Source organism: Prionailurus bengalensis, chromosome D1 (genome assembly GCF_016509475.1).
Source record: "Prionailurus bengalensis isolate Pbe53 chromosome D1, Fcat_Pben_1.1_paternal_pri, whole genome shotgun sequence".
In the NCBI taxonomy this organism is placed as follows: Eukaryota; Metazoa; Chordata; class Mammalia; order Carnivora; family Felidae; genus Prionailurus; species Prionailurus bengalensis.
In genome coordinates, this window is record NC_057346.1 from 58,060,018 (window position 1) to 58,085,180 (window position 25,163).

The window sequence follows — 25,163 nt, forward strand, 5'->3', positions numbered from 1 at the left end:
CAGGGGGGTCAGTGGCAGGGCCAGGAGCAGAACCCAGTTCTGCCTCCCATACCACCCCACCTAGAGTCAGTCCAGGACCCACTGCATAGATGAGAAGTGAGGCTGTGAGATAGAAACCAAAACCATTTCCAGCACTGTGTCCTTTGTGCTACCTCTAAGCAGGGTGAATCTGGGAAGTGGCCTTCAAGGTTCTGATGACATCTTTGCCCTGTGTGGCCTTGACAAGTGTTTTCTTCTCTGTGCTTCCTATCTACACTATGACCATATCACATTCTAGAGACTGCCCCTGCTAAAGACTTTGTGTCATGAGAAATCAGAGCAGGGTGGGGACCCACAGAGGTCACTCAGGTCTGCCCCACTCTATCAAGGGGAGCACACAGGCTCTGAACCTTCAGGGACCTGGCCACACTTACAAAATCTGGACAGCAACCCAGGTTCTAGGCTTTCTGGGCCATGCCCCTCCCCCTTTTCCACAAGAAGCAATATATGAGGCTCCTCTCCCTCCAACACAGTCTCCTGGGTACAGTTGGAAGATAGGAAATCTTTATTGTGTCAGTTTAAAAACCCCAGGCTGTCCCATCCTCATGTCACATCTGTGCAGTGGGCTGGCTCACCTGCACATCCTGGGACAGGAATGGGATAAGGCCCAGCTGGCCTTCTCCTCCCCTCCTCTGCTCCAGCCCTCAGCTCACCAGAGTTATGTCAGCAATGCCTGGCGCAGCATCTGCTTCTTTTGGGGTGTGAGGCGGGTGGGGAACTGGATGTCGAAGAAGATGAAGAGATCCCCTTTCTTAGTGGGGTCCTCAGGCAGTGGCATCCCCTCACCTGGCACCTTCTTGAAGTACTTGGGACTGAGACAGGGGAGGACGAAAGAAGGGAAATGAGAGGGCCCCCCAACACTGCTCTCTGACAGATCCCATGCTGCCCATGCTCACACAACCTCAGGCTTGAGGCAGTCAGTCCAGCTTCCACCAGGTGGCTCTTCTCAGCCAGAATCGTGTGGCAGGAGAGAGAAGACCAGCTTATTCAGACAGCCTGCCCCCTGATAACCATTTACACTGGGGGTTCCAGGAATAGAGGTTCCAGCCTAGGTTGGGGTCGGTGGGGGGGGGGGGTGCTGGGCTGCTGAGTAAAGCTTCCCATACAGAGGCCCTTTCCTGTAAACGACTTGAGGGATACAACTCAGAACACTAATGAGACGTTTGGGAGGAGGAAGGCAACAAAGGTCGCCTCTGCAATCTTTGGGCTCTGTAGCGGCCTCGTGCAAGTTAGAAAAAGGCACTCCATTTACCAGGTGAATGCAGCTTGGCCAGAGTTAGGGCTGGATTTCAGTCCTTGCTGGTGAGGACTGAACTACCCCAGGCTGACCTGTCTGGCACTACCCTCTAAGGCCCAGGCCAGCCCTTCTGCCTACTGGGACCCACGCAGATGCACTCACTGGATAATGTCATTGATGGGGATGTTGAGCAGACGATCATCCAAGGTCTTCACCTCCACGGTGCAGCAGGTCAGAGCCTAGGGACATTAGGGCCACAGGTGGGAGTAGGAGAGATAACCATGGCCATTCTGTTTAGAAGGCATTTTATGAGTTTATTCGGTGCCAGGCCCTGGGCCTGGCCTCAAGCAGACAAAAGGATGTTCAGGGACTAACAGGGGAGCGAGCCAGGCATCTGCCTGCCCTTAGGAGTTCACGGTCTGGTAGGAAAGACTGATGATGATAGAGGGAAGTAAAGGGGTCTGCGGGAGCCAAGGAGAGGCCCCCAAACCACTGTGGAGTGGGACAGGAGGACTACACAGTGGTGGTAGCAGTTGATGAGGGTGAAGAGGATCCTGCCAGTCAGACAAGGTGGATATACAGCATTCCACACAGACGGCCCAGCACAAACAAGAGAATGGAGGTGGGAAAATGCTCCCAATGGACAGGGGCACAGTGGTTGGAGTGCAGGGGATGAGATCAGCAGAGGCAGAATGTGGAGGGCCTTAAACACCTTGTGAAGATGCTCCGACAGGCGTGTGGCACAGTCAGATGAGCGTGGGGAAGAGCCTAGAGGAGATGGGAAAGGAGGCAGGAAGGCCACCAAAGGGGCTGCTGTGCAGACCCAGGTGCTCAGACTCTGACTCTGGGAATGAACGGAAGGGGACTAGGTGGTAGAATTGACGGAGTAACTGCCCACAGGTAGGGTGGGGGAGGGGAGGCAAAGTCTAGGCTGGTGCTGTTCCTTGTTTGGATTGTGAGGACATGGAGGGGCCCTGAAGACAGCCACAAAGATTCTATGTGCACTCCTCACGTTCTGAAGGCCTGCGCCATAGGCACTGGGGGGAGTGCAGAGTGAGGCCTGCTTGCTCACTCTCATCTGCCCACTTCTCCTCCTCCACTTTGCCCACTCACCTTGCCCAAGGGAATGGGATTCACAAAAAGGAGGTTGTCGTTCTCCCTGCGGAAGCGAGGGTGTAGCTTCTCCTTTACAATGAAGATGATGTCGGCTGGGATAATGTTGGGGCCCTGGGCAGAGGAGGCAAGGGGTGACAAGGACTAATCGGCTGTGTGATATTGGCTAAGTTCCTGACTCTACTGGTCTCCATGTCTTCTTCTGAACAATGAAGAGATTGAACTAGGTTTTCTGGAAGGACCTTTTCAGTTTGGTTTCATAGCCCCTCCTCTGAGAAGCCTACTCCAATGAATCCAGCACCACCCCCCCCCCCATTACTTCTCCTCTATGGAGCATGCCCAACAGGATTCACTCAGATGGAGAGGGACAGAAGCTTCCTCAGGGGGTGGGTAAAATGCTGAGCTGCAAGTTTTGAAAACAACTTCTTACACACCTCTGTCCTGACAAGCTTCTGCTAAGGTCTCTTAAGGGGGCAGAGGAGCCTAACTGGTCCCTACAAGCAAGAAGCTCCCAGTCTAGTGGGGGGAACAGACACACCGTCCTCAGCAAGCTCAGGACTGTGGTAAAAGGAACCCAGAGGCAGGAGATTAGAGAGGCCCTGAGCCAGGTGGAGAGGTCAGGGGAGGCTGCCCAGAGCCCAGAGCATTAGAGCTGGGTCCTGAAGGGGTGTTTTGGAAGTAGATGTTTCACAGGTGAGAAAGGGAGCAAGAAGTATGGGCAGAGGAATTAATCTCTCTTGGCTCTGAAAATGCCATCACTCTGCCTCTTCTCAGACCTAAGGATACAGCATGCCTTGAACAATAATTTTATATTTTTATTTAAATAAGTAATTATCATGAAGATATTAAGCAGTATTAAAATTATTATTAATAAGTGGTTTCTGAATACCTCCTATAGTTGGGCTGTATTCAAGAAGCACTGAAGAATATCAGGAAGAGCTCTTGTGCTCTTGCCCTGGCCAAATCCCTTCCCTTTCTGGGCTTCAGTTTCCTACTCTGCAAAATGGGGGAAAGCCCTGGGCTATCCACTCACAGAGGTGTTGTGAGGCTCTGTCCCTGGTAAGGGACTTTGGGGATCATTTCACCGACTCTGCAGACTGGTCTCCCTACTAGACTGGGGTCACGGGGCAGAGGAAAGCATTGCCTCCTTCCCCCTCAGTCTTTCCACCACATGAGCAAGGCTGGGTGACTGACACTAGGACTGACCCTAGTCAGTTCCCTCCTTCTCACCTGGTCCCCTTCCTTCTCAAAGGTGATCCGTGTGCCCTGCCTCCAACCAGGTTTCACATCAATTGTGAGAATCTTGTCCTTGATGGTAGAGGAGTACCCATCCTCGTTCAGCACCTGCAGCCAGATGGAAGAAGGGAGGTTTGCTCCAGATTTCCCAGCTGGCCTTTTAACACGAGAAAGATGCCAAGGGGGTTTTGTGCTCAGATGCAATCTTCTAGCAACAGGGAGAAGCTGTCCTGAGCCATCCCCATTCTCACCCCATTTACTGGAACCAAGAACTTACGATTCTAGGATGATGTCATTGGGCTAGGGCCTGAGATGCCAAGCAGTCACCATTAGTTGACCAAGCCCCCAACTCCAGGCCTAGATCACGTAGCCCTGGCCACTAACAGATGCATGGTGAACACATACTCAGTTCCTCTCTCCCAACCCAGTGGCTCTGGCCCTGAGGGGCTGGCAGGTTTCTTAATCATGAAGGGAGAAAGACCACAGAGGTCAACATATCTGAGCATTCCCTATTATGTCATCCAAACATTCCCCAATCACATGCCCAGATGAGTGCCATCTGTGCCACAGCTGGCATCTCCTCTGCTGGGCAAAGGTGTGAGGAGGCTTTGCTCATGTGTCTAGCATAGGGCTGAGCCATAGGATAGGATCAACCCAAGGACTAGACTCTGGGCCACTAAAAGTCTTCAATCAAACCCCTTGGGGACCGTCCCCCAGTGCACCCTCCATGCCCACACTGTTTCTTCTTACTCCTGAGGCATACACACTGATGAAGCCCTGGGGGTATGGTCTGGTAATACCCAGAGGGCAGAAATCACAAGGGACTCCTCCCATTCGGAATCCGGCTTCCCACAGGGATGGGGCTGATATGAGAAGGGAAAGACCCTTCTGCAGAGGGGATTCCTGCACTGGGAAAGAATCAGGCTAATACACTCAACTGTCCCTTCCAAATTTCAGATTCTAGAATTCTATGATCCTAGGTCTTCAATTCTGAGATTTCATGATTCTATCAGAGACCATACCTGAGGTCTCCAGTGAGGGCATGGAGGAGGTGACTCAGAGGTTTGGAGGGCATAGGTAGTGGCCCCCAGTAGGAGCAAGCCAAGTACTCACCCTTCGGGAGATCTTAATTTTCTTGGTGCAGCCAAAGAATAAGTCCTCCAGAGATAGGTAGAGGTCTCGTTCGATTGGGGGGTCCTGTTTCTTGACCCCTCGGCCTCGGAGACCCCCAAAGTTCAAATCTGCCTCACTTCCTTCTACATCAAAAAACTCTGCAGGAGAAGAGGAGAAGAGAGGAGAGGAGAGGAGAGGAGAGGAGAGGAGAGGAGAGGGGAGGGGAGGGGAGGGGAGGGGAGGGGAGGGGAGGAGTAAGAGAGATTGTGTCAGGGACTTGGAAACACAGACACCCCTCCACACATACCTCTTCAGTCCCCAAGTGTAATACTCAGCATCCCATTCCTACCTTGCAAACTCAAACTGTTAGGCCAGGCCAAAAAGTTGTCCTAAAGTGCAGATCCAATGGTTATCATTGCTTGCCACTTCCCACTGCTTCATCATCCCGTTTATATTCCCCCACTTTCCTGACTCCCTTCCCCCTCAATTTGGAGAAACACTCCTCGAGGCTGGCTGCCTCAGGATGGAGAGGAGTGCCCTCTGGTGGCAGCTCCTGGTATGCCAGAAATGACTCCCGCTGTTAGCTTGCTGGGGGGATGTCCTTCCTACCCTTCCCCGCACTCCACTCTCCCTCACTGTCCAGCCCAGCACAACACCTCTAAAGACCACATACTCAAGTTTCTGTGAAGTCAATAGCTGATACGGGAGTAGGGAAGGGGTGGCTCCTAATAAATTTGAGAGTTCATCAGCATACCCCCAAACTCTTTTTCCCTCAATTTCTTTTTTCCCTGCCCAGCTCTACACCCATAAGTGCTCTTGCTGCCCTGCCCTTCCATCCCAGTGCAAACAGCCTTTGTCTCTTGAAGTGCTATGGAGTCGTTTGGTTTCAGTTTTTCTGTCTGTGAGATGGGGTAATAATGCCTGATCTGCCTTTTTCCATTAGGATTAAATAACAAGATGATGAAGAAAAGTGGAAACTTGCTGAGAGCTTACTATGCGTCAGGTGCTGGTTTCAGTTCTTCACACTATTGTCTTATTGGACAGAGAGGCCAAAGAAAAGGCTCACAGTCCCGCAGCTCATCTGAACAGAGGACAATCTGACTATGAGAACCTCTGCCCTTAACCACTATGCTTATTGCTACGTGTGAAAACCTTTGAAAACTTTGTAGAGTCAGGGGTCGCTATCATAATTAAGATTTTTTTTTTTGTACTCTGCCTCTTATGGTTAGGGCCATGAATGAACTTCCCAGGCTAGAATGGTATAGTAACCTTAGGTGGGGGAGGGCAGGGCAGCATCACACTAAACCCCTCTATGAAATAGTAGCTAACCAAGAGGCCTGTAAGTGACCTGGTCCCCTCTCGTATCACTGAATTCATTTCTTCACCCAGCACCTGTGCTGTGTCAGGTTGTAGACACCCCAACAGCCAGGTCATAGGAAGGTCTAGTCCCTCGGTCCTGCAGGGAGACAGGACACAAGAATCCCCTGGGTGAAGTCCTGTAGCAGTATAGTTTTGGGCACTGCCTGAGGGTCCCCAAAGCCTGTAAGTGATGTCCCTAGAAGCTCTGGTTTGGCTCCTCTGAGCTGCTTCTTTTTCATGCACCTGTCCATCGTTATCGCATTTTTCAGTCTGCAAAGCCCATTTTCATAAACATTGTCTCATTTGCTAGTGACGTGTGAGGAATGGACTATTACAGCCACTTAACAGTAAGGAAGTTGAGGTTTCAGAGCAGTGAAGAGATTTGCCCAGAATCACACAGCTCATAAGAGGCAGTGCATGGATTTGAAACAGGCCTGACTCTAAGTCCCTTGCTTTTTGCAGTCACACATGGAGTTTATCAACTCAGCTTCTTCTGGCAGGCAGGTGAAGGAAATGCACAGGGGAGAGGTCTCTGAGGGGGAGAGACAGTGGGCTGTGGCCCACTTCTTATTAACATGCAGAAAAAGGAAGAGAGAACTTTTGAAATGCAGAACGGCTATAGTACAGCCAGGGGAAGGGGCTGCAGGGGGTCAGGCAGTGAAAATCTAGACTCTCTGAGTTGCATAACAAGAGCCAGGAAGACAGGTCTGAAGGTTAATTGCCCTTGCAAGATGACTGTGAGCCTCAGGAATCAACTTTTGGTCAGTTTGTCTGGGACCTGGGATTATCCACCCATCCATCCATATACTTACCTAACACACACCTGTACAGTGAAACATAATGCAGCTATTAAAATGAGTAAAGTAGATCTGTTATGTAATACAGTATATAATGAGATAATCTCCAAGGCATACTGAGTGAAAGAAATCAGTGTGCACAATATGGTCCCATTCCCTTCATAAGATAAAAGGCTTAGGTGAAGATAAATATATGCTCATAAATGCATAGAAGTTTTCCAGAAGGATACATAAACGGTTAACAGTAAGTGGCTACTTCTGGAGAAGGAATAAAGGCTGAAATGTATTCCTTTAATAATTTCTTTTTTACCATGCATTATATATATTTTTAAAGTAAACAAAACAAAAGGATTCAAAGAAAAGCATCTTTTACAGCTACATCCTTTCCCAATAAAGCAAGTGGGTAGGTGGGGCCTCTTACCACCAAAGGGGTTGTCTCCTCCGAAGAACTCATGGAAAACCTTATCAGGGTTGCCGTGGAAGACGTAACCAGTGGTCCATGGAGTCTGGGATCCAAACTCCAGAGGAATCCCGCCCTTTAGGCCCTCCTCTCCAAACTTGTCATAGATGCCTCTCTTCACAGCTGTGGACACGTGTCACCTTGATGAGGGGGCTGGCGTTAGGGACTAAGATAGCTGCTGGGCTGGGAAGCAGGTGGATACAGCATAGAGAGGAAGGGGCAAACCCAACCTTATTTCTAAAGTCTGGCACTCTTTGGAGGGAGACCCTAAAAGTTAGGGGTTTAATTTCATCGTGGGTGGATCTAGGTGGGATCCCATAGCGGGGAGGAGAATGGGGAAAGGTGGAGACCTGATGGGTGGCAGGGGGAAGAGGATTGAAGGAGAGATCTAGAGACTGAGGGTGAGGCTATAGCCCTAAAATTTGGCTAAACTCATCATCGTAGCTACTGTTTTATTTGGGGTAAATAGAATCGTAGCACCTTGAAATTCTACAATCTAAGAATTCTAGAGCTGCCAAGTTCTAGAGCTTTCAAAGCCTAGAGTCTAAGGACTGCAAAGTCTTGAAAACTCGGGAGTGGAGAAACCTTAGTGATCTGGCTATTCTTCTGCACAGCATCTGTGATTACAGTCTCCAGAACAAGCCCTCGGGGATGCACGCATGCACGTGGTGCCTCGGGGCAGAGGTGTGGTGGAGGGGGGTGGGGGGTGGGGGTTGGGAATCACTTTCTACACTCTTTTGCTTTCAGGAGATTCTTGAATTACCAGCCTCTCTCTGACCCTTGATAGACATGCCTTCCGTGGAAAGGTGGCACTGGAGCTACTTGGTAATCTGGGAAGAGTAACTGGGGATGCCTGCCTCAGCCTCTTTCTTCCCTTGGCAGCAAACATCTCACTGTGTGCACCCCTGCAGGGGACAGGTGGGGTGTGGAGCGTGGGAGACCTGCCCAGGTCCTGCTCTACTGACACTGGCTGAGCAGATCATCTTAATCCAGGGGCTCTCCACGTTGCATCAACCTTAGTTTGTGACTATGGAGAGAGGCAGTTCATGCTGTTTTCTTTCTAAGTTTGCTCAGGCTCTAGGCAGGGAAGAGGAATGCTTTACTACCCAGAGGCTTAAGGAATGGTCTCGAAATAGAGGTGGGGCAGAGGAGATGGGTGGAATCACTCACGGTCGCTTAGCACATCATAGGCCTCTGCTATTTGCCTGAATGTCTCTGCTGAGGATGGCTCACTGGACTTCAGCGGGTGGTTCTTAAGGGCCAGTTTCCGGTACCTAGAGGAGGGAGGATTCATACAAGTCATAGCATTTGACATGGGCCTGAGGCACAGACCATGGTCCAGAGCTGGCTCTGCTGTTCACTGCTTTGATGTTGCCAGCTATAAAATCAGGGCTGTGGTGGCCAGGGTGGTGCATTGCACAGATGCCCTTGAACAGAACCCAGTGGGTAGAAAGTGTAGCTGCCCGCCCTGGGTGTCTGTGCTGAGGCTACATTTCCCCAAGCTGCCCCAACCAGTGCCTAAGCGTGGTAGGGATATTGGTGCTGGCGCGTCCCCCTAGGACACAGGACCCCTCCAACGCACAACCTCTGCTTCAGGACGCCCATCTATCAGCCCAGCTACTTTTTTCCAGACCACTCTGCAGCTCTCTCCATCCAGCCATTTCTTCCTGCTCCCCTTTCACAGGTATCAGACCTGCACTGGGGTTTGAAGGTGCCGCCTGCATGCTCTTGCTCCCCCTTCACGTTTTCCCCAAAACATTTCTCGCACATCTAATCCTGTCGTGATATCTGAACTTACATCTGAGCTTCTTGGGAAGATCAGGTAAAATAAGGTGTCAAAGGGCCTGGTACAGAGAGGCACTGGCACACGTCAGGTCCCTTTACCATCTCTCACTTCTGTGCTCATTCGTTTCCCTGCTTCTGTAGTACCCAATCCCAGCACTCAGTGATGCGATGCCTATAGTGTCTGAGAATCTGTATCATCAGTGTTCTGAAAGGAAAGAGCTGGCATGAACTGGGTGATTTGTGCAGAGTTTAATAAGGGACCACTCACCAAAGTGTAGGAGGTAGGGGGGATAACCATGCTGGACAGTGCTGTAGCCCAAGGCCAGGAGCCCTGAGTCACCCTGGCTACCCCTGAGCCTATAGGAGTGGGAAGGGAGAAATCCCACAGGAGTGTGTGTGGACGGGGCCCTTGGCAGGAGCTGTCATCTTCAGCTAAGGGATACCCAACCTGAAGTGCTCTCAGAGGAAGGGAGCTGGGAATAAATACCCCAGCCCCACTCTCCTCTTTGCCAATCACCTGCTGTGGGCTCTCTTTGGCTTTCATTTAGGAAGTCTGAGGGCCAGGGCGTCTATTGATGTGGTTCAGATGGGCCAGCTTCCAGCGCAGTAAGCAGGGTGCAGAAAGGCGGGGAGGGGGTCTGAAGGAGCCAAAGGAGGGGATCAGCACAGCCCCCTGAGTGGCTCAGTACAAATCGGACCCCACATACCCTCCACTGGGTCAGAGTGCACTTCCTCTGCCCTGCTCACACCCTGCATGCTGGTGACCCCTCCCGCTGTTTCTCTTCTCACTCCACACACTATCTGTGCACAAGCTCGTCTATCCCAAGGCTTTGAGCATCACTCACTCGCTGACCACTCCCAAATTTCTATCTGAAACCAGGCCACTAAGCTCCAGACCTTGGCATCCAGCTGCCATCTTGGTCTCTGCTCTCCAGTGTCCCACAGGCCCCACAAACTCAATGAACCCAGACAGAAACACATTTTCGTTCCGTAAGTTTTTGCCCATTTGCCCAGGCAATGAAGCCAAAACGCTGAGCATTATCAACTCCCAAGTTCTTCATCCCCTCCATTCCCAGCCCTCCTGTCACCAGGGCATTTCAGTTTTTCTTTCTCCCCAGTGTTCTCTTCCTGCCCCCTCATCCCTAGGACTATTGCAGAACCACGGCTTCCTGTTTCAGTGTTCTCCTTCTCCAGGCCTTTCCATGTGCTGCCAACAGATTGATTTGTCTTTTTTAATCTGATGCTTCTAAAATGCCCCCTGGCCAAGTCACTCCACTGCCCAAATCCCTCCACTGGTTTCCCTTTGCCTTCAGCATAAAATCTGTATCTCTAAGATTCAAGCTTCTGCTTCTTTCTCTGGCCTTCTCACTCACAGCTCTCCCTCCCCACTCCCATGGCCTCTCCTGCACTTCTGGCCAGGCTCCAAACTCCCTACAATGCATTGCTCAGGTCTTTGACATTCTACTCCCATCCCTTGTAACACCCACCACTCTCCAGACCCTCCCATCTCCCCCTGGCACATTTTCATTCATCTTTCAACAATCAGCTCAGGGCTCAACTTCTCCAGGATGCCCTCCCTGACTGCAGTCTCCATTCTAGGTTAGACTCCCCTTCCCGAGTCCCCAGTGCCTTTGATCCCTAAACTTAGCACTTGGCACTCCAGTTGTTTGTTGACTGGTTTGTCTCTCCCACTAGCCTGGGTTCGTTGAGTTGCTGTGTCTACTTCTCTGTGTCCCTGGTGCCTAGCACTGAGCAGCAGTGAGGTAATGAATGACACGAACTAACTGTCCCACAAGGCAGCCCATCTCACCGTGGGACCCCTCTTTTAAGCAACATCTCATCTTAGTGAGTGAGATCTGCTCTCCTATGACCCTGAAGGTTCTGATTCGGCCCCTGGAGGCCTTACAGAGATTATCTACATTGTCTACTTTCAGAAACTTAAAGACAATTGTCATCACTTCCCTGAGACACTGAAACCAGCCCTCTCCATTACAAAGGTCAAAGTCAGGTATGGGGAGAATTCCAAGTAAGTTCTATCAATAAGGAAAGGTAAGTAGGTTTGAGAAGAGCCTTATTTTTCATATAAACTTGAGTGGTTTCTGTGGAGTTTTTTGTCTCATTTATTTTAGTGAGAGAGAGAGAGAGAATGTGTGTGTGGGGGGGGGGGGCATGCAGTGGCTGAGGGAGAGAATCTTAAGCAGGCTCCCCACCCAGTGCAGAGACCAACAGGGGGTTTGATCCCATGACCCTGAGATCATGACCAAGCCGAAATCAAGAGTTGGATGCTCAACCGAGCCAACCAGGCACCCCTAAACTTGAGTGGTTTTAAGATTTGCCCTGCAGTGCCCTCACTCTGTTTCCCTGAGTGGGCAAGATGGAGTGGAGTCACAGCTTGGATGCAGCAGGGCAGGCTTAATGAGAGCTACTGAGAAGGTTAATAGCTAGGCAATTAGGAATCATTGTGGTGCTTCTATTCATTATATACATTTAGCATTAAAAACAAAATTTTATGTGAATTTATTTTTGAGAGAGAGTGTGACAGAGTGCAAGCAGGGGAGGAGCAGAGAGAGAGGGAGACACAGAATCTGAAGCAGGCTTCAGGCTCCAAGCTGTCAGCACAGAGCCCAATGTGGGGCTCCAACTCATGAACCGTGAGATAATGACTTGAGCTGAATGAAGTTGGATGCTTAACCAACTAAGCCACCCAGGTGCCCCAGCATTTTTGTTTTGTTTTGTTTTGTCAAAATCTAGTTGCTCCCATATGGGAGACTGTGTTATACATGACTCATCTCTTAGAGCTGTTACAAGAGAGAAGGGTTAAGAGCTATTGTTTGAAACAGGGGTGCCTGGGTGGCTCAGTTGCTTAAGCGTCTGACTTCTGCTCAGGTTATGATCTCATGGTTCGTGAGTCAAGCCCTGCAGATCAAGACCCTGAGGTCTTGATCTCAGTGTTATGAGTTCAAACCCTATGTTGGGCTCTGAGCTGGGCGTGAAGGCTACTTAAGAAGAAACCTACTTTCGGGTGCCTGGGTGGCTCAGTTGGTTGAGTACCCGACTTTGGCTTAGATCATGATCTCACGGTTCATGAGTTGAAGCCCCACATGGGGCTTGCTGCTGTCAGCACTGAGCCTGCTTCTCAGGTCCTCTGTTCCCCTCTCCCCTGCTTCTCTCTTTCTCTCTCAAAAATAAACATTTTTTAAAAAGCTTACTTTGGGGTGCCTGAGTGGCCCAGTAGGTTAAGTGTCCAACTCTTGGTTTCAACTCTTGCAGTGTTTCCAGTTTGAGCCCCACATTGGGCTCCGTGCTGACAGTGCAAAAGCATGTTTGGGATTCTCATCTCCCTGTGTCTCTGTCCACCCCCACCCCCCGCTCACACACCCCCTCCCCCCACTAATGCTGTTTCTGTCTTTCTCAAAATAAATAAATAAACTTAAAAAAAAAAAGCCTACTTGAAAAAAAAAAAAACTCGTATGACAGCCAGAATAAAATTTGAAACACATCCATCTGGCCAGGTCACTCTCCTGTTCTTAATCCTTTGGTTCGCAAAGGAAAAAGTTCAAATGCCTTCCTTGTCCCCATTTTTATTGCTAAGAAAACCAGGGCACCCAGGAAGGGAAACAGGGCATAGGGGGTTAAGGATGATGGATTGGGAACTCTGACTCAGGCCAAACCCAGGTTGTAGGTATGTATGCAAGAAGTAACAGAAGAACAAGGTTTATCTGGCCTGCACTTGGCTGTGCAAGAAAGCTCAGTTTGGAAAAGATAAAGGTGGGGCCTTCCCAGCACACCCCTAAAGCCTCACTCCCGTCCCAACTTACGCCTTCTTGATCTGGGCATCCTCTGAATTGCGAGTGATCTGAAGCACAGAGTAATAATCCTGACCCATGGCTGGCTTGCAAGGCAGTCAGTCCTTGTTTAATCCTGACTCCAGCAGGGCTGTTAGTCTGCATTCTTTGGTTGCTCCTGACAACCGCACAGGGGCACTCTGGGAGTTGTATTCCTTCCTGCCCAAGCAGACATCACCTCTGCCTCACAGAACAGCCAATCGAAGAACTGGAAAAACGGTTGATCCTGTGACCCTGACAAAGGTCATTCAACTCAGAAACTCTCAACTCAAGAGTTTTCAAGAAAGTAGCAATTAGTTTTAATTAAAAGTTTTCAGAACAAATGCATTTGCTGATTTTTAAAAAATAAATTTTAAATTTTAGAATAGTTTTAGATTATCAAAAAAGTTGGGAAGACAGTATAGAATTCCCATATACCCATACCCAATTTCCTGTATTATTAATAGCTTACATGAGTATGGTATGTTTATCATAAATAAAAATACATCAGGGTTTGTTTTTTTTTAATGCTCAATTTGGTGACATTTTATTTATCTATTATTAAATTTTTAACTACAGTATAGTTAACATACAATGTTATACCAGTTTCAGGTGTACAATACAGTGATTCACCGATTCCATACATCCCCCAGTGCTCATCACAAGTACACTACTTAATCCCCTTACCTATTTCACCCATCTACCTACCACCTCCTCTTGGATAACAATCAGTTTCTTCTCTATAGTTAAGAGTCTGTTATGGAGCCTGGGTGGCTCAGTTGGTTAAGTGTCTGACTTTGGTTCAGATCATGATCTCCTGGTTTGTGGGTTCAAGCACTGCATTGAGCTCTGTGCTGACATGACAACTTGGAGCCTGTTTTGGATTCTGTGATCTCTTCTGTCTCTGCCTCCTGCCGGCTCTATCTCAAAAATAAACATTAAAAACATTTTTCTTAATAAAAAAATATTTTTAAAAAAGTCTGTTTCTTGGTTGGTCGCTCTTTTTCCTTTGTTCATTTGTTTCTTAAATTCCGCACGAGTGAAATCATACAGTATTTGTCTTTGACTTATTTTGCTTAGCATTATATGCTCTAGTTCCATCCATGTTGTTGCAAATGACAAGATTTTGTTCTTTTTATGGCTGAATACTATTCCATTGTATATATATGCCACCTCTTCTTTATCCATTTATTTACAATGGGCACTTGGGCTGCTTCCATAATTTGCCTATTGTAAATGAAGTTGCTATAAACATAGGGGTGCATGTATACTTTTGAATTAGTGTTTTTGTATATTTTTGATAGATACCCAGTAGTGCAATTATTGGGATTGTAAGGGAGTTATATTTTTAACTTTTTGAGCAACCTCTAAACTGTTTTCCACAGTGGCTGCACCAGTTTGCACTCCCACCACAGAGCAAAAGTGTTCCTTTTCCTCCACATCCTGGCCAATACTTATTTCTTGTGTTTTTTACTTTAGTTATTCTGACAGATATAAGGTGATATCTCATTGTAGTTTTGATTTGCATTTCCCTGATGATAAATGACACTGAACCATCTCTTCATGTGTCTGTTGGCCATCTGAATATCTTCTTTGGAGAAATGCCCATGTCTTCTGCCCAATTTTAATTGGATTATTTGGGGGGGGTGTTGACTTGTATCATTCTTTATATATTTCAGATACTGTCCCTTTATCAAATACGTCATTTGAAAATATCTTCTCCTATTCAGTAGATTGCCTTTTAGTTTTGTTGTTTCTTTTGGTTACAATGTTTATAATGAAAGTCCATACTTGATTCACATTTCCTAGTTTTCAACCTTATGTCTTTTTTTCTGTTCCAGGATCCCACCCAGGATACCACGTTACATTTAGTTGTCATGTTTCTTTAGGCTCCTCCTGGCTAAAACTGTTTCTCAAACTTTTCTTGTATTTTGATGACTTTGATAGTTTAAGGAGTACTGCTCAGGTATTTTGTACAAAGTCTCTTAATGGGATTTGTTTGATGTTTTTCTTATTCTTTTTTTCTTTTTTTAAGTTTATTTATTTTGAGAGAGAGGGAAAGAGAGAGACAGTGCAAGTGGGGGAGGGGCAGAGAGAAAGGGAGAGAGAGAGAATCCCAAGCAGGCTCCACACTGTCAGCGTGGAGCCCAATACAGGGCTCAAATCCACAAACCATTAGATCATGACCTGAGCTGAAACCAAGAGTTGGATGCTTAACTAACTAAGCCACCCAGGTGCCCTAATTTGATATTTTTCTTATGATTAGACTGAGGCTGGGGGCTTCTGAAAGGAAGACCACAGAAGTGAAGTGCCATTCTCATCCCATCATATCAAAGGTACCTACTATCAACATGACATCACTGGTCATGCTGACCTTCATCTGCTAAGGTAGTATATATCAGGTTTCTCTCCACTGTAAAGTTACTTTTGTTTGCTCCTTTCTGGATTGTACTCCTTGGAAGGAAGTCATTTCACAGTCTGCCCTTAAAGATTGGGGAATTCTGCTCTAGAGGAGGAAAAAAGGAAGGGATATAGTGTGTCACTGGCCTAGGGAAAGACCACTGGAACAATTGTCCAGCTACAAACCCATGCATACATGAAAACTTTATACATAACACAGCAATCAATACAGATTGGTGCAGAAAACAAAAGGACTGTTAAATAAGTGGTTATGGGACAGTAGGATATCTAAAAGGAAAAAAAATGATACTACCTTATACCATATACCAAAAAAAAAAAAAAAAAAGGTGGATTAAAGATTTAAGAGTGAAATAAACTCTTAGAAGAAAGTATAGGTGAAGATCTTTATGACCCGTACAGAGAATATTTTTTTTTATTTTTTTTTTAATGTTTATTCATTTTTGAGACAGAGAGAGACAGAGCATGAATAGGGGAAGGTCAGAGAGAGAGGGAGACACAGAATCTGAAACAGGCTCCAGGCTCTGAGCTGTCAGCACAGAGCCCGACGCGGGGCTGGAACTCACGGACCGCAAGATCATGACCTGAGCCGAAGTCGGATGCCCAACCGACTGAGCCACCCAGGTGCCCCCAGAGAATATTTCTTAAACTAGACACAAAAAGCATAACCAAAAAGGAAAAGATTGCCAGGTTCTACCCCACTAAGAAAAATGGTAAAAAGACAAGCTCCAAAGTAAAAGGGATTTGTACTTTATATTTTCTTTTATTTTCAATTTTTAAAAAATGTTTATTTTTGAGAGAGGGGGGCAGAGGGGCAGGGGGAGAGGGAGACAGAGAATCTGAAGAGGGCTCTGTGCTGACAGCAGAGAGCTGGATGCAGGGCTAGAACTCATGAACTGTGAGATCACAACCTGAGCCAAAGTCAGAAGCTTAACCAACTAAGCAACCCAGATGCCCCTGTATTTTATATTTTAAACAAAGAAACATAAAAGAAAACCTGAAAAGTCACACACACAAAAAGCCCCAAAAGAAAAATGGGCAAAAGGCATAAATAGGCATTTTACAATGAAAAACAAATAGCCAGTAAATATAAAAAGATGGTCAAACAAAAAATGCAAATTAAAGTTCACAATGAGATGCTATTTCACATCTATACTGGCAAACATTTAAAAACTTGACCTCAGTGGTGCCTGGCTGGCTCAGTGGGTAGAGCATGTGACTCTTGATCTCAGGGTTGTGAGTTCAAGCCCCATGTTGGGCACAGAGATGAAATGAAATGAAATGAAATGAAATAAATGAAATGAAATGAAATGAAATGAAATGAAATGAAATGAAATGAAATAAAATGAAATGAAAGAAATGAAATGAAAGAAATGAAATGAAATGAAATGAAATGAAATGAAATGAAATGAAAGAAATGAAATGAAATGAAATGAAATATAAATACACACACACACACACACACACGTACCTTAAAAGAAAACTGAGGGGTGCCTGGGTGGCTCAGTTGGTTAAGTATCAGACTTTGGCTCAGGTCATGATCTCAAGGTTCACAGTTCACGAGTTTTAATGTTTAAATAAACATTAAAAAAATTTAAAAAAGAAGAAATTTAAAAGAAAATTGAAATAAAATAAAAACTTGACATCAAGAATTGGTGAGTACGTAAAACAAAAAGGAACTCTCAAACACTGCTATTTTGTCAGTGTAAATTAGAATAACCACATCAGAAAACTGTGACATTCCCTTGCAAAGTTGATGCGCATACCCAAATGTTCAGCATTAACAGTGAATACTATACAGCCTTTGTGCAAATAAGTCACACACACAAATACATACCATTTGCATAAATGATGCCACTTATATAATGTTCAAAAACATGAAAAGATAAATATGTTGTTAGGAATACATGTAGTGATTGCTGTGCTGGAGCTGGTTGTAACAGCTTGGAACAAACTGGCAAATGCTATCAGGGCTATTTTTTTCCTTCTGGTGAGCTAGTTAAATATTAACAAGTACATGCATAGTAGTGACTAAGTAAAATAATAAATAAAAGCAAGAGAATACTAAACAGAGAGGGGCACACAGGGGCAACATTCCTTCAATAAAGAATATTCCTTTTTTTTTTTTTTTAACATGTTTTATTTATTTTTGAGAGAGAGAGAAAGAGAAACAAAGTATGAGCAGGGGAGGGGCAGAGAGAGACGGAGACACAGAATGGGAAGCAGGCTCCAGGTTCTGAGCTGTCAGCACAGAGCCCGATGTGGGGCTCAAACTCATGAACCATGAGATCATGACCTGAGCTGAAGTCGGACACTTAACCAGCTGAGCCACCCAGGCGCCCCTTTAAACTGATTTCTTAGCCACAGTTGCCTCTTTGTAAAGTAAAAATATGGCATTATTTTTTATTTTTTGCATTTCTGAGCTTTCTTGTGAATTTTAATCTCCATTTATTTAACCACTGAAGTTGAGCATCTTTTCATGTGATTGGCCATATTTTACTTTTTTATTACCAGAAAAAAAGATGTTATTAAAAATTAAACCCAGAGGGTTGGGTGAGAACCTTGCTCAGCCTGGGACTGGCTGAGGTGAACGCAGGGGACTCCATGTAAGGGGCACCAAGTGTGCAGTGGCTGGAGTGAAAGGGGAGGTGGTTTGTATAGTTGTCAGATTGGTTACTCACAGAAGTATTGAGCAAATAAGTGAAATATTGAGGATTATAAGAGCCAAGTTTCTCACTGTTGGAGGAAGGAGGTATGTATGCAGACTAGAATAATCCCAGTGGAGTTGGACTGGAATTGGGAGACATCAGTGTGAACTCATGAACTTTAGTGTATATCTAGAATGCTGGATGTAGAAATATAGACATATATATGTACTGTCCACTGGTAGGGACTAGAAGCAATAATGCCACCAAAACAAAGAATATCCATATAGTGCCCAGACTTGATTTCCAAATCCATTCTCCACTAAAAAGAACTGAAGCCATCTAGACAAATGACTGATTCCAGGACTGGGGTGGGGAAGTATAAGATGAAGCTTGAATATCTTGTAGTATCAGAAAATATGGAAGTGCTAAAAGAAAGATAGAAACATGTCAAAAGGACATAGGATCCAGCTTGAAGGAGCTACCACTGGCTCAGCTGGGACAATTTAAACACCACAAGAAATCATAGTAATAATGGATTATAATCCACAGAATAAAATATGAATCCATGTGTAGTCCACACTAATAGATCTATGATGAATGAGTGAATTAGTAATTAAATAAGTGGGGGAGAAGGGAAAGCTCTACCTTATAGTAGAAAGCAAATTATAAATGAAAAAGAATGATGAAATTATAAAATCACCTTTTGGCAACTGTAGTAGGAATAACTGGCTCAGACAGAAATCAACAAATGCTGAAACTAAATGATGCAAGTTGTATGAGGAATAGGATATTTATAGTCTCAAAGTAGCTCTCCACAAAATACTAACTTTGCCATGGACAAACCTGGTAGACACCATTTTAACCAGCTGATTATAATAAAAAAGATGGACAAACCAAGTGTTGGCAGTGTTGGCAAGGACATGGAGAAAATAAGAACCTGTATACACCACTGCTGAGAACGTAAAATGGTGCAGCCACTTGGGAAACAGGTGGCGGTCTTAAAATGCTAAACATAGAGTTACTATATCCTTGCAATTTTTCTGAAGGTGTGAAATTACTTCAAAGTGAAAAGTAAATTAGAAAAAAATGTATCCACAAAGAGACGTGTTCAAGAAAAAGAAACCTTTACGGGGCACCTGGGTGGCTCAGTCGGTTAAGCATCCAACTCTTGATCGCGGTTCAGGTCATGGTTTCATGGTTTGTGGGACCAAGTCTAGCACTGGGCTCTGCATGGACAGTGCAGAGCCTGCTTGGGATTCTCTCTCTCCCTCTCTCTGTCCTTCCCCATTTGCACGCTCTCTCTCTAAGTAAATAAATAAATAAATTTTTTTAATGTTTATTTTTGAGACAGAGAGAGACAGAGCATGAACGGGGGAGGGGCAGAGAGAGAGGGAGACACAGAATTGGAAGCAGGCTCCAGGCTCTGAGCCATCAGCCCAGAGCCCGACACGGGGCTCGAACTCACGGACCGCGAGATCGTGACCTGAGCTGAAGTCGGACGCTCAACCGACTGAGCCACCCAGGCGCCCCAAATAAATAAAATTTTAAAAAAGAAAAAAGAACAAGAAACCTTTACTTTGCAAGGCTATTGTGAAGACTGTGCCTGGCACCGAATATACGCTCAGTAGCTGATGCCACTGACAGCTTTCCAGATCTCAGAAAGAGGCACTTCTCACAATTAGTCACAAGGGGGCATCTGAAAGCCAGGAAACAAGATGGAGCTTCCCTGGGCTATCACAGCTGCAGAAGGGGGTTGTCCATCCTTCCTTACCCAGAATGCACTCTTCAACCCAAAAGGAAAAAAAAAAAAAAGCTTTGTCTGCTGCATACTGGGGATATTCCATTCAGAGAAGACAAGGCTTTTGGCACCTGAGAGCTAGCCTCTGCTCTTTCTGTTTGAATCTGGATTTTAGGGCAGCTATCAAGGATCGCTGCATCCATCACAACCAGGATATCAACTCTGGAGACCTATGAAAAGGGGCTTATGGATGTGATGGCAGTGGAAAAGCGTGAATCTTGGAACAGGAACTCAGACACACCTGCTATGTGAACTCAGCCATATCCTCCCTCATCCTGTCTTCTTCATCTGACTTCTTAGAGGTTCCCTTTGAACTTCTTTGGATCCAATGTTTCTGAGCACCGGAATAGGTCCCTTTGGGTCTACCTGACCTTATCACAAATCACTCCTTAAATGAAATTGGTCTAGTCCCAGAGGTCTTGTGACCATGTGGTATAGTAGAAGGAGCACAGGCCTTGGAGACAGACCAAGCAAGGTCCAAAACAAGGGTTTGGTACTTAATTTTTATTTCTTTTTTTTAAATGTTTGTTTATTTTTGAGAGAGACAGACAGAATGTGAGTGAGGAAGGGGCAGAGAGAGAGGGAGACAAAGAATCCAAAGCAGGCTCCAGGCTTCAAGCTGTCAACACAGAGCCCAATGCAGGGCTTGAACTCAAGAACTGTGAGATCATGACCTGAGCTGAAGTTGGACACTTAACTGACTGAGCCACCCAGGTGCCCCAGTACTTAATTTCTTGACTCTCAGTTTCCTTGTCTATAAAAAAAACAATACCATTTCCTTTTTAAGAGTGTTATGAGGATTAAATATATAAATATAGTCCCCAAAATAGAGTAGATACCCAATTATACTCAACAAATAACAGTATTTTATCTTCACAATTTAGGCATACACAACAGGTAGAAAAAAATGGATTTAAAGATAAAACGTGTTCAAGTTCCTGTTCTCTATGACTCTTGGCAAATCAATTCATCTGAGTCTCACTACCTTCATGTCATAGTGAAGTTATAAAGATTATATGCTGTGAGCCATACTATTATTCCACCCAGGTATTGGCTTTTTCCCCTTAAATAAATCCAGATCTTAGCCTACACTGCCCAGCTCAAGTGTCTAATTTCTAAAGCGTAAATGATAAGGTATTCATACTCTGGAAAGCGTTAAAAAGTACAAAGGTCTAAATGTACTAAGTTAAAAAGAACTCAGAGATTCTAAGTGAAAATAAAACATGGAATATATACATTATGACTCCATTTTTATATTTAGGAAAAAAATAAAAAGAAGTGACCATGTTATACCCTTGCTTAAAACTCTTCCATGGGCTTCTCATGAACCAAATGAAATTGAAGCTTCTTACCTGGCACTCAAGCCCTTTCAATCTGGGTCCTGTCAACCTCTGCAGCCTCATCTCCTAAAGACCAGCCTCACCATCCTACGAGCACCGTGTTCCAGCTATGCCTAAAGTGCCCTTCACTATCTCTTCCTCTACGTTCCAAACTTTAGCATGCATCAGAATCACCTGGCTGGCTCTACCCACAGAATTTCTGATTTAGGGCCGAGGTGGGGCTTAGGAATTTCTATTTCTAACATATTTCCAGATGATACGGATGCAGTTGTTCCAGGGACCACACTTGGACAGCCACTGCCTTTACAATGATAGGATTCAACTTTTATCACCTGTATTTGGGATGATCAACCATGTCAGTTTGCCTAGGACTGAAAGTCACATGTAGCAGAAAATCCCTGCCCAAACTGAGACAGTTTCCCTACCTGTGTAAGAATCTTTCCCAGATTGCTGCTTATAGGATATTTACTGCTAACAAGCAGTCTTTCTCTATGGCCAGGTCCACAGGAAGTGCCCAAGACAGGTAATCAACTTGAATGACTCTCTACTGGAGAAAGAATATTTAACTAAGTTTTTCAAATTCAGACTCCTTCAAACACATCCTCTTTATTTCCTTCAGAGAACAGGCTTTAGTCCTCTGGTCACTGTAAACAATTAACACAAATGGTGTTAAGAGCAAACTGTAAGCATCCATACCCTTGCCCTGTGTTGTTGGGGGTGAGTTTATATACGGAACATATGTAAGCTTCTTACTTAGTTCACAGTTGGTTTTATCATGGAATGATATTCCATATTCCATGGGCCAATGTAGCTGACTTTCTGTGACTTCCCAAGGGTGCCCAAGACAATAAAGGTCCATGGTCCTTGAGAAGGACTAATGATTATTCTCTTTGTCAACTAGGGCCAATCTTTTTCATTAACTGGGACTCCTCTTTCCAAGGAGTCAGAGGTCAGAGAGCTGATAGCGTCGCACAAGACCATCTCGACAGCATGTGTAGATCTGCTTCTCCCATGTAGCTACCTGGAACACAAGAGTTCACAGCTCAGAAGAAGCCTGGGATTCTTCCATTTCAAAAACAAAGAACCCTGGGGCACCTGGGTGGCTCAGTTGGTTGAGCATCTGACCTCAGCTCGGTCATGATCTCGCAGTTCGTGAGTTTGAGCCCCGCGTCGGGCTCTGTGCTAACAGCTCAAAGCCTGGGGCCTGCTTCGGATTCTGTGTCTCCCTCTCTCTGACCCTTCCACGCTCGTGCTCTGTCTCTCTCAAAGATAAATAAACGTTAAAAAAAAATTTTTTTTAACTTATTAAAAAATAAAGAGCCCTGTCATTGACCCCCTTTAGTACAAGTGAGTCTAAGAAGCTCTACCAACTCCAAAGACAAGAGGAGAATTATATCCATGATAGGTATTTTAAAAATAGCTGGTGAAGGTTCAGGGTACTTATGACTACAGAACAGAGAAGTGAATTATCCAAGTAGAGAGCAAACCTATTAGTGTGGTACATATTTGAGGGCAGAGGGTCTGTACCTGGGAAAGGAGATGATCCATAGGTGGGCCAGGGTATCCCTGAACCTTGTACAACTATATTCAAAGAAGTTCTCAATATGTGTCTGAGGAGGAGTGAGGCACTGCTGGGGCTGCGCAGTGGTACTGGGGGCTATGGTGAGTGCCACTCAGGCTGTGCAGCTCCCAGTGGGGAGGCTCGGCTGCCCCTGCCACCTCGCTTGGTGTGCGCATGGTGCCAGTAGGCTGCCGGCACCACGGATGGGCCAGTGCAACATCATCTCCTCCAAGATTTCGGAGCTGCTCATCCTCCTCCAGGACTGGTGTTTCTCAACCTCATCTTCAGGGGGAGCTGGCATTTTGCACTATGTGGAAGCCCATGTCTTCATCACTTATGATGACTCTGACCACTACTTTGCAGATGTATATCCTCTCTTCCCTGCTGCAGTGATCACAGCTGTGGAGCCCGACTTTTCATTTTTGGGCTGATTGGCTGCTGTGCTACAATCTAGGAAAGCTGCTGCAGACTTGCCATGTCTGTCATCATCCTACTCTTGGTTTTTGTCATAGCAGTTGTAGCAGTTTCGGGATACGATTACAGAGCTAAGGTGGAAAGTGAGGTTGATCACAGCATTCAGTGGAACCCTACAATGGAACCAACCAACCATACTGGAGAAATAGAGACTGGTACAAATAAACCAAAAGACAGCCAGCAGCTATAACGGCAGGTTGGCCCACTCCTCCAACCTCCATGCTGAGGGATGTGAGGTTCCTGTTGTGAAAAAGCTGCAGAAATCATGGTGCATGTTATCTGGGCAGTGCTGGCACTTCCAGCCATTCAGCTGCTAGGCAGGCTGTGTGCACGCATCATACTGTGCAGGAGTAGAGATCTGGGTTATGAGGTCCTCGTCACTGGTGGAATTATGCACAGCAGAAATCGCAAGCCTGAGCTTTTAGTCTTATTTTTCGGATTTGGAAGGTGAATCAAGCAGGTCTACTGCTGTGTTCATTTAGTTAAACCACACGTAACACAGGTGTTGGGACACAGAAGCTTGGTTCTTCGTATGCCGACCTATGACTTTCTTTTCCCTTGTTCTATCTGACTCTCCATGTTCTTAATTTTTTTTTAAGGTTTTAAAAAATTTGTTTATCTTGAGAGAGAGAGAGCATGTTGGCACACGTGCCTGTAAGCAGGGGAGGGGCAGAGAGAGAGAGGAGAGAGAGAATCCCAAGCAGACTCTGAGCTGACAGCATGGAGCCCCAAGTGGGGCTCAATCCCACAAACAATGAGATCATGACCTGAGCTGAAATCAAGAGTTGGATGATTGGGGCGCCTGGGTGGCTCAGTTGGTTAAGCATCCAAATTTGGCTCAGGTCATGATCTCAGGTTTGTGAGCCTGAGCCCCGCATCAGGTGAGCTGGAGCCCCACTTCAGGCTCTGCACTCTCACTCTCTCTCTCTCTCTCTGCCCCCTCATGGGTTCTCTCTCTCTTCCTCTATCTCTGCCCCTTGCTCACTCACGGTCTCTCGCTCAAAAATAACAAAATATATAAAATAAAATAGACACTTAACCATCTGAGCCACCCAGGTGCCCACCACATCCCTAAGTTTTTAAGTACAACACTGAAGGTTCTAATTTCAGAACCATTTGTGAGCTCAACAGTATGGGAAAATTAAAGGAGGACCTGGGCCTTATTTATTTTTTAGAAAGAAAGAGAATGTGAGTGGGAGAGGGGCAGAGAGGAAGAGAGAGAGAATCTTAAGCAAGCTCCACACTCTGCATGAAGCCTGATGCAGGGCTCAATCCCATGATCTGAGCCAAAATCAAGAGCCAGATGTTCAACTGACTAAGCCACCCAGGTGCCCCCAGCGTCCTTTTAAAACAACATATATTGTAGTCCAATAAAACAGCAACTGTACAAAATGGCTAAACTAGATTTTAGAATCATACAGTGTGTATCTTGGTTCATCTTCAAAATCAGACTAAGCTTTGAAACCAGTGTATATTAATGAAAACTGGCCTTATAGGAGGAGCATAACATATGTGCTCTTTTAAAACAATGTGTGTGTCTTTTTTGTTGTATAACTGAGTCCACTCATCATAAATCTAAACTCATTAGGATTAATGTACCCATGCAGACTAGCAAAATAGTTCGTAGATGGGATCTCAGTTGTAAATAGAAAAATATAATCCAAGATGTATCACCCTTCAAAAAAAAAAAGAAGCCTGAAACTCAAAGGTTAAGAACCACTAATTTAGTGGAAATAGCAGGAATTCCCAAGGGAACTTAATCTCAGATTTGCAAATCCATAGCTACAGGACCTAAGGCAACTTTTCAACTACTCTGAATCTCACTTTTCTCACTTGTATGGTATGTTAAATCACAATATAGAACACTACATAGAAATTTTTAAATATGAAGCGGATCTAGGGGCGCTTGGGAGGCCCAGCTGGCTAAACGTCCAACTTCAGCCCAGGTCATGATCTTACAT

At 45.7% G+C, this 25,163-nt stretch overlaps 2 protein-coding genes, 1 non-coding gene and 1 pseudogene across 5 annotated transcripts in view; 2 read left to right on the forward strand and 2 right to left on the reverse strand.

The window, feature by feature from the left end:
• Nucleotides 1–521: 521 nt before the first annotated feature.
• Nucleotides 522–13,120, reverse strand: DNAJB13 (DnaJ heat shock protein family (Hsp40) member B13). The gene is made up of 8 exons (XM_043580280.1): nucleotides 12,958–13,120; nucleotides 8,525–8,628; nucleotides 7,316–7,477; nucleotides 4,739–4,896; nucleotides 3,620–3,733; nucleotides 2,390–2,503; nucleotides 1,439–1,515; nucleotides 522–851 (listed from the first exon to the last, which is right to left on the reverse strand). Exons 1-8 carry the CDS (start codon nucleotides 13,023–13,025, stop codon nucleotides 698–700), a joined length of 951 nt encoding a protein of 316 aa, XP_043436215.1. The 5' UTR covers nucleotides 13,026–13,120; the 3' UTR covers nucleotides 522–697.
• A 3,449-nt stretch (nucleotides 13,121–16,569) lies between these two features.
• On the forward strand, nucleotides 16,570–16,642 carry TRNAK-CUU. The gene has a single exon. It is a non-coding gene; the product is annotated as a tRNA-Lys (tRNA).
• Nucleotides 16,643–17,665: 1,023 nt separating this feature from the next.
• PAAF1 (proteasomal ATPase associated factor 1) overlaps nucleotides 17,666–25,163 on the reverse strand; it is a 38,259-nt gene continuing 30,761 nt past the window's right edge. For 2 of the 3 annotated variants that reach the window (XM_043580275.1, XM_043580279.1), the window contains one exon: nucleotides 21,755–22,188. In XM_043580275.1, coding sequence (XP_043436210.1) covers nucleotides 22,111–22,188 — 78 coding nt within the window. In that variant the 3' untranslated portion in view covers nucleotides 21,755–22,110. Of the gene's footprint in view, nucleotides 18,455–21,754; nucleotides 22,189–25,163 lie in introns of those variants that run through there. The other variant, XM_043580276.1, reaches the window with a different exon arrangement.
• LOC122482869 lies at nucleotides 22,932–23,653 on the forward strand (annotated as a pseudogene).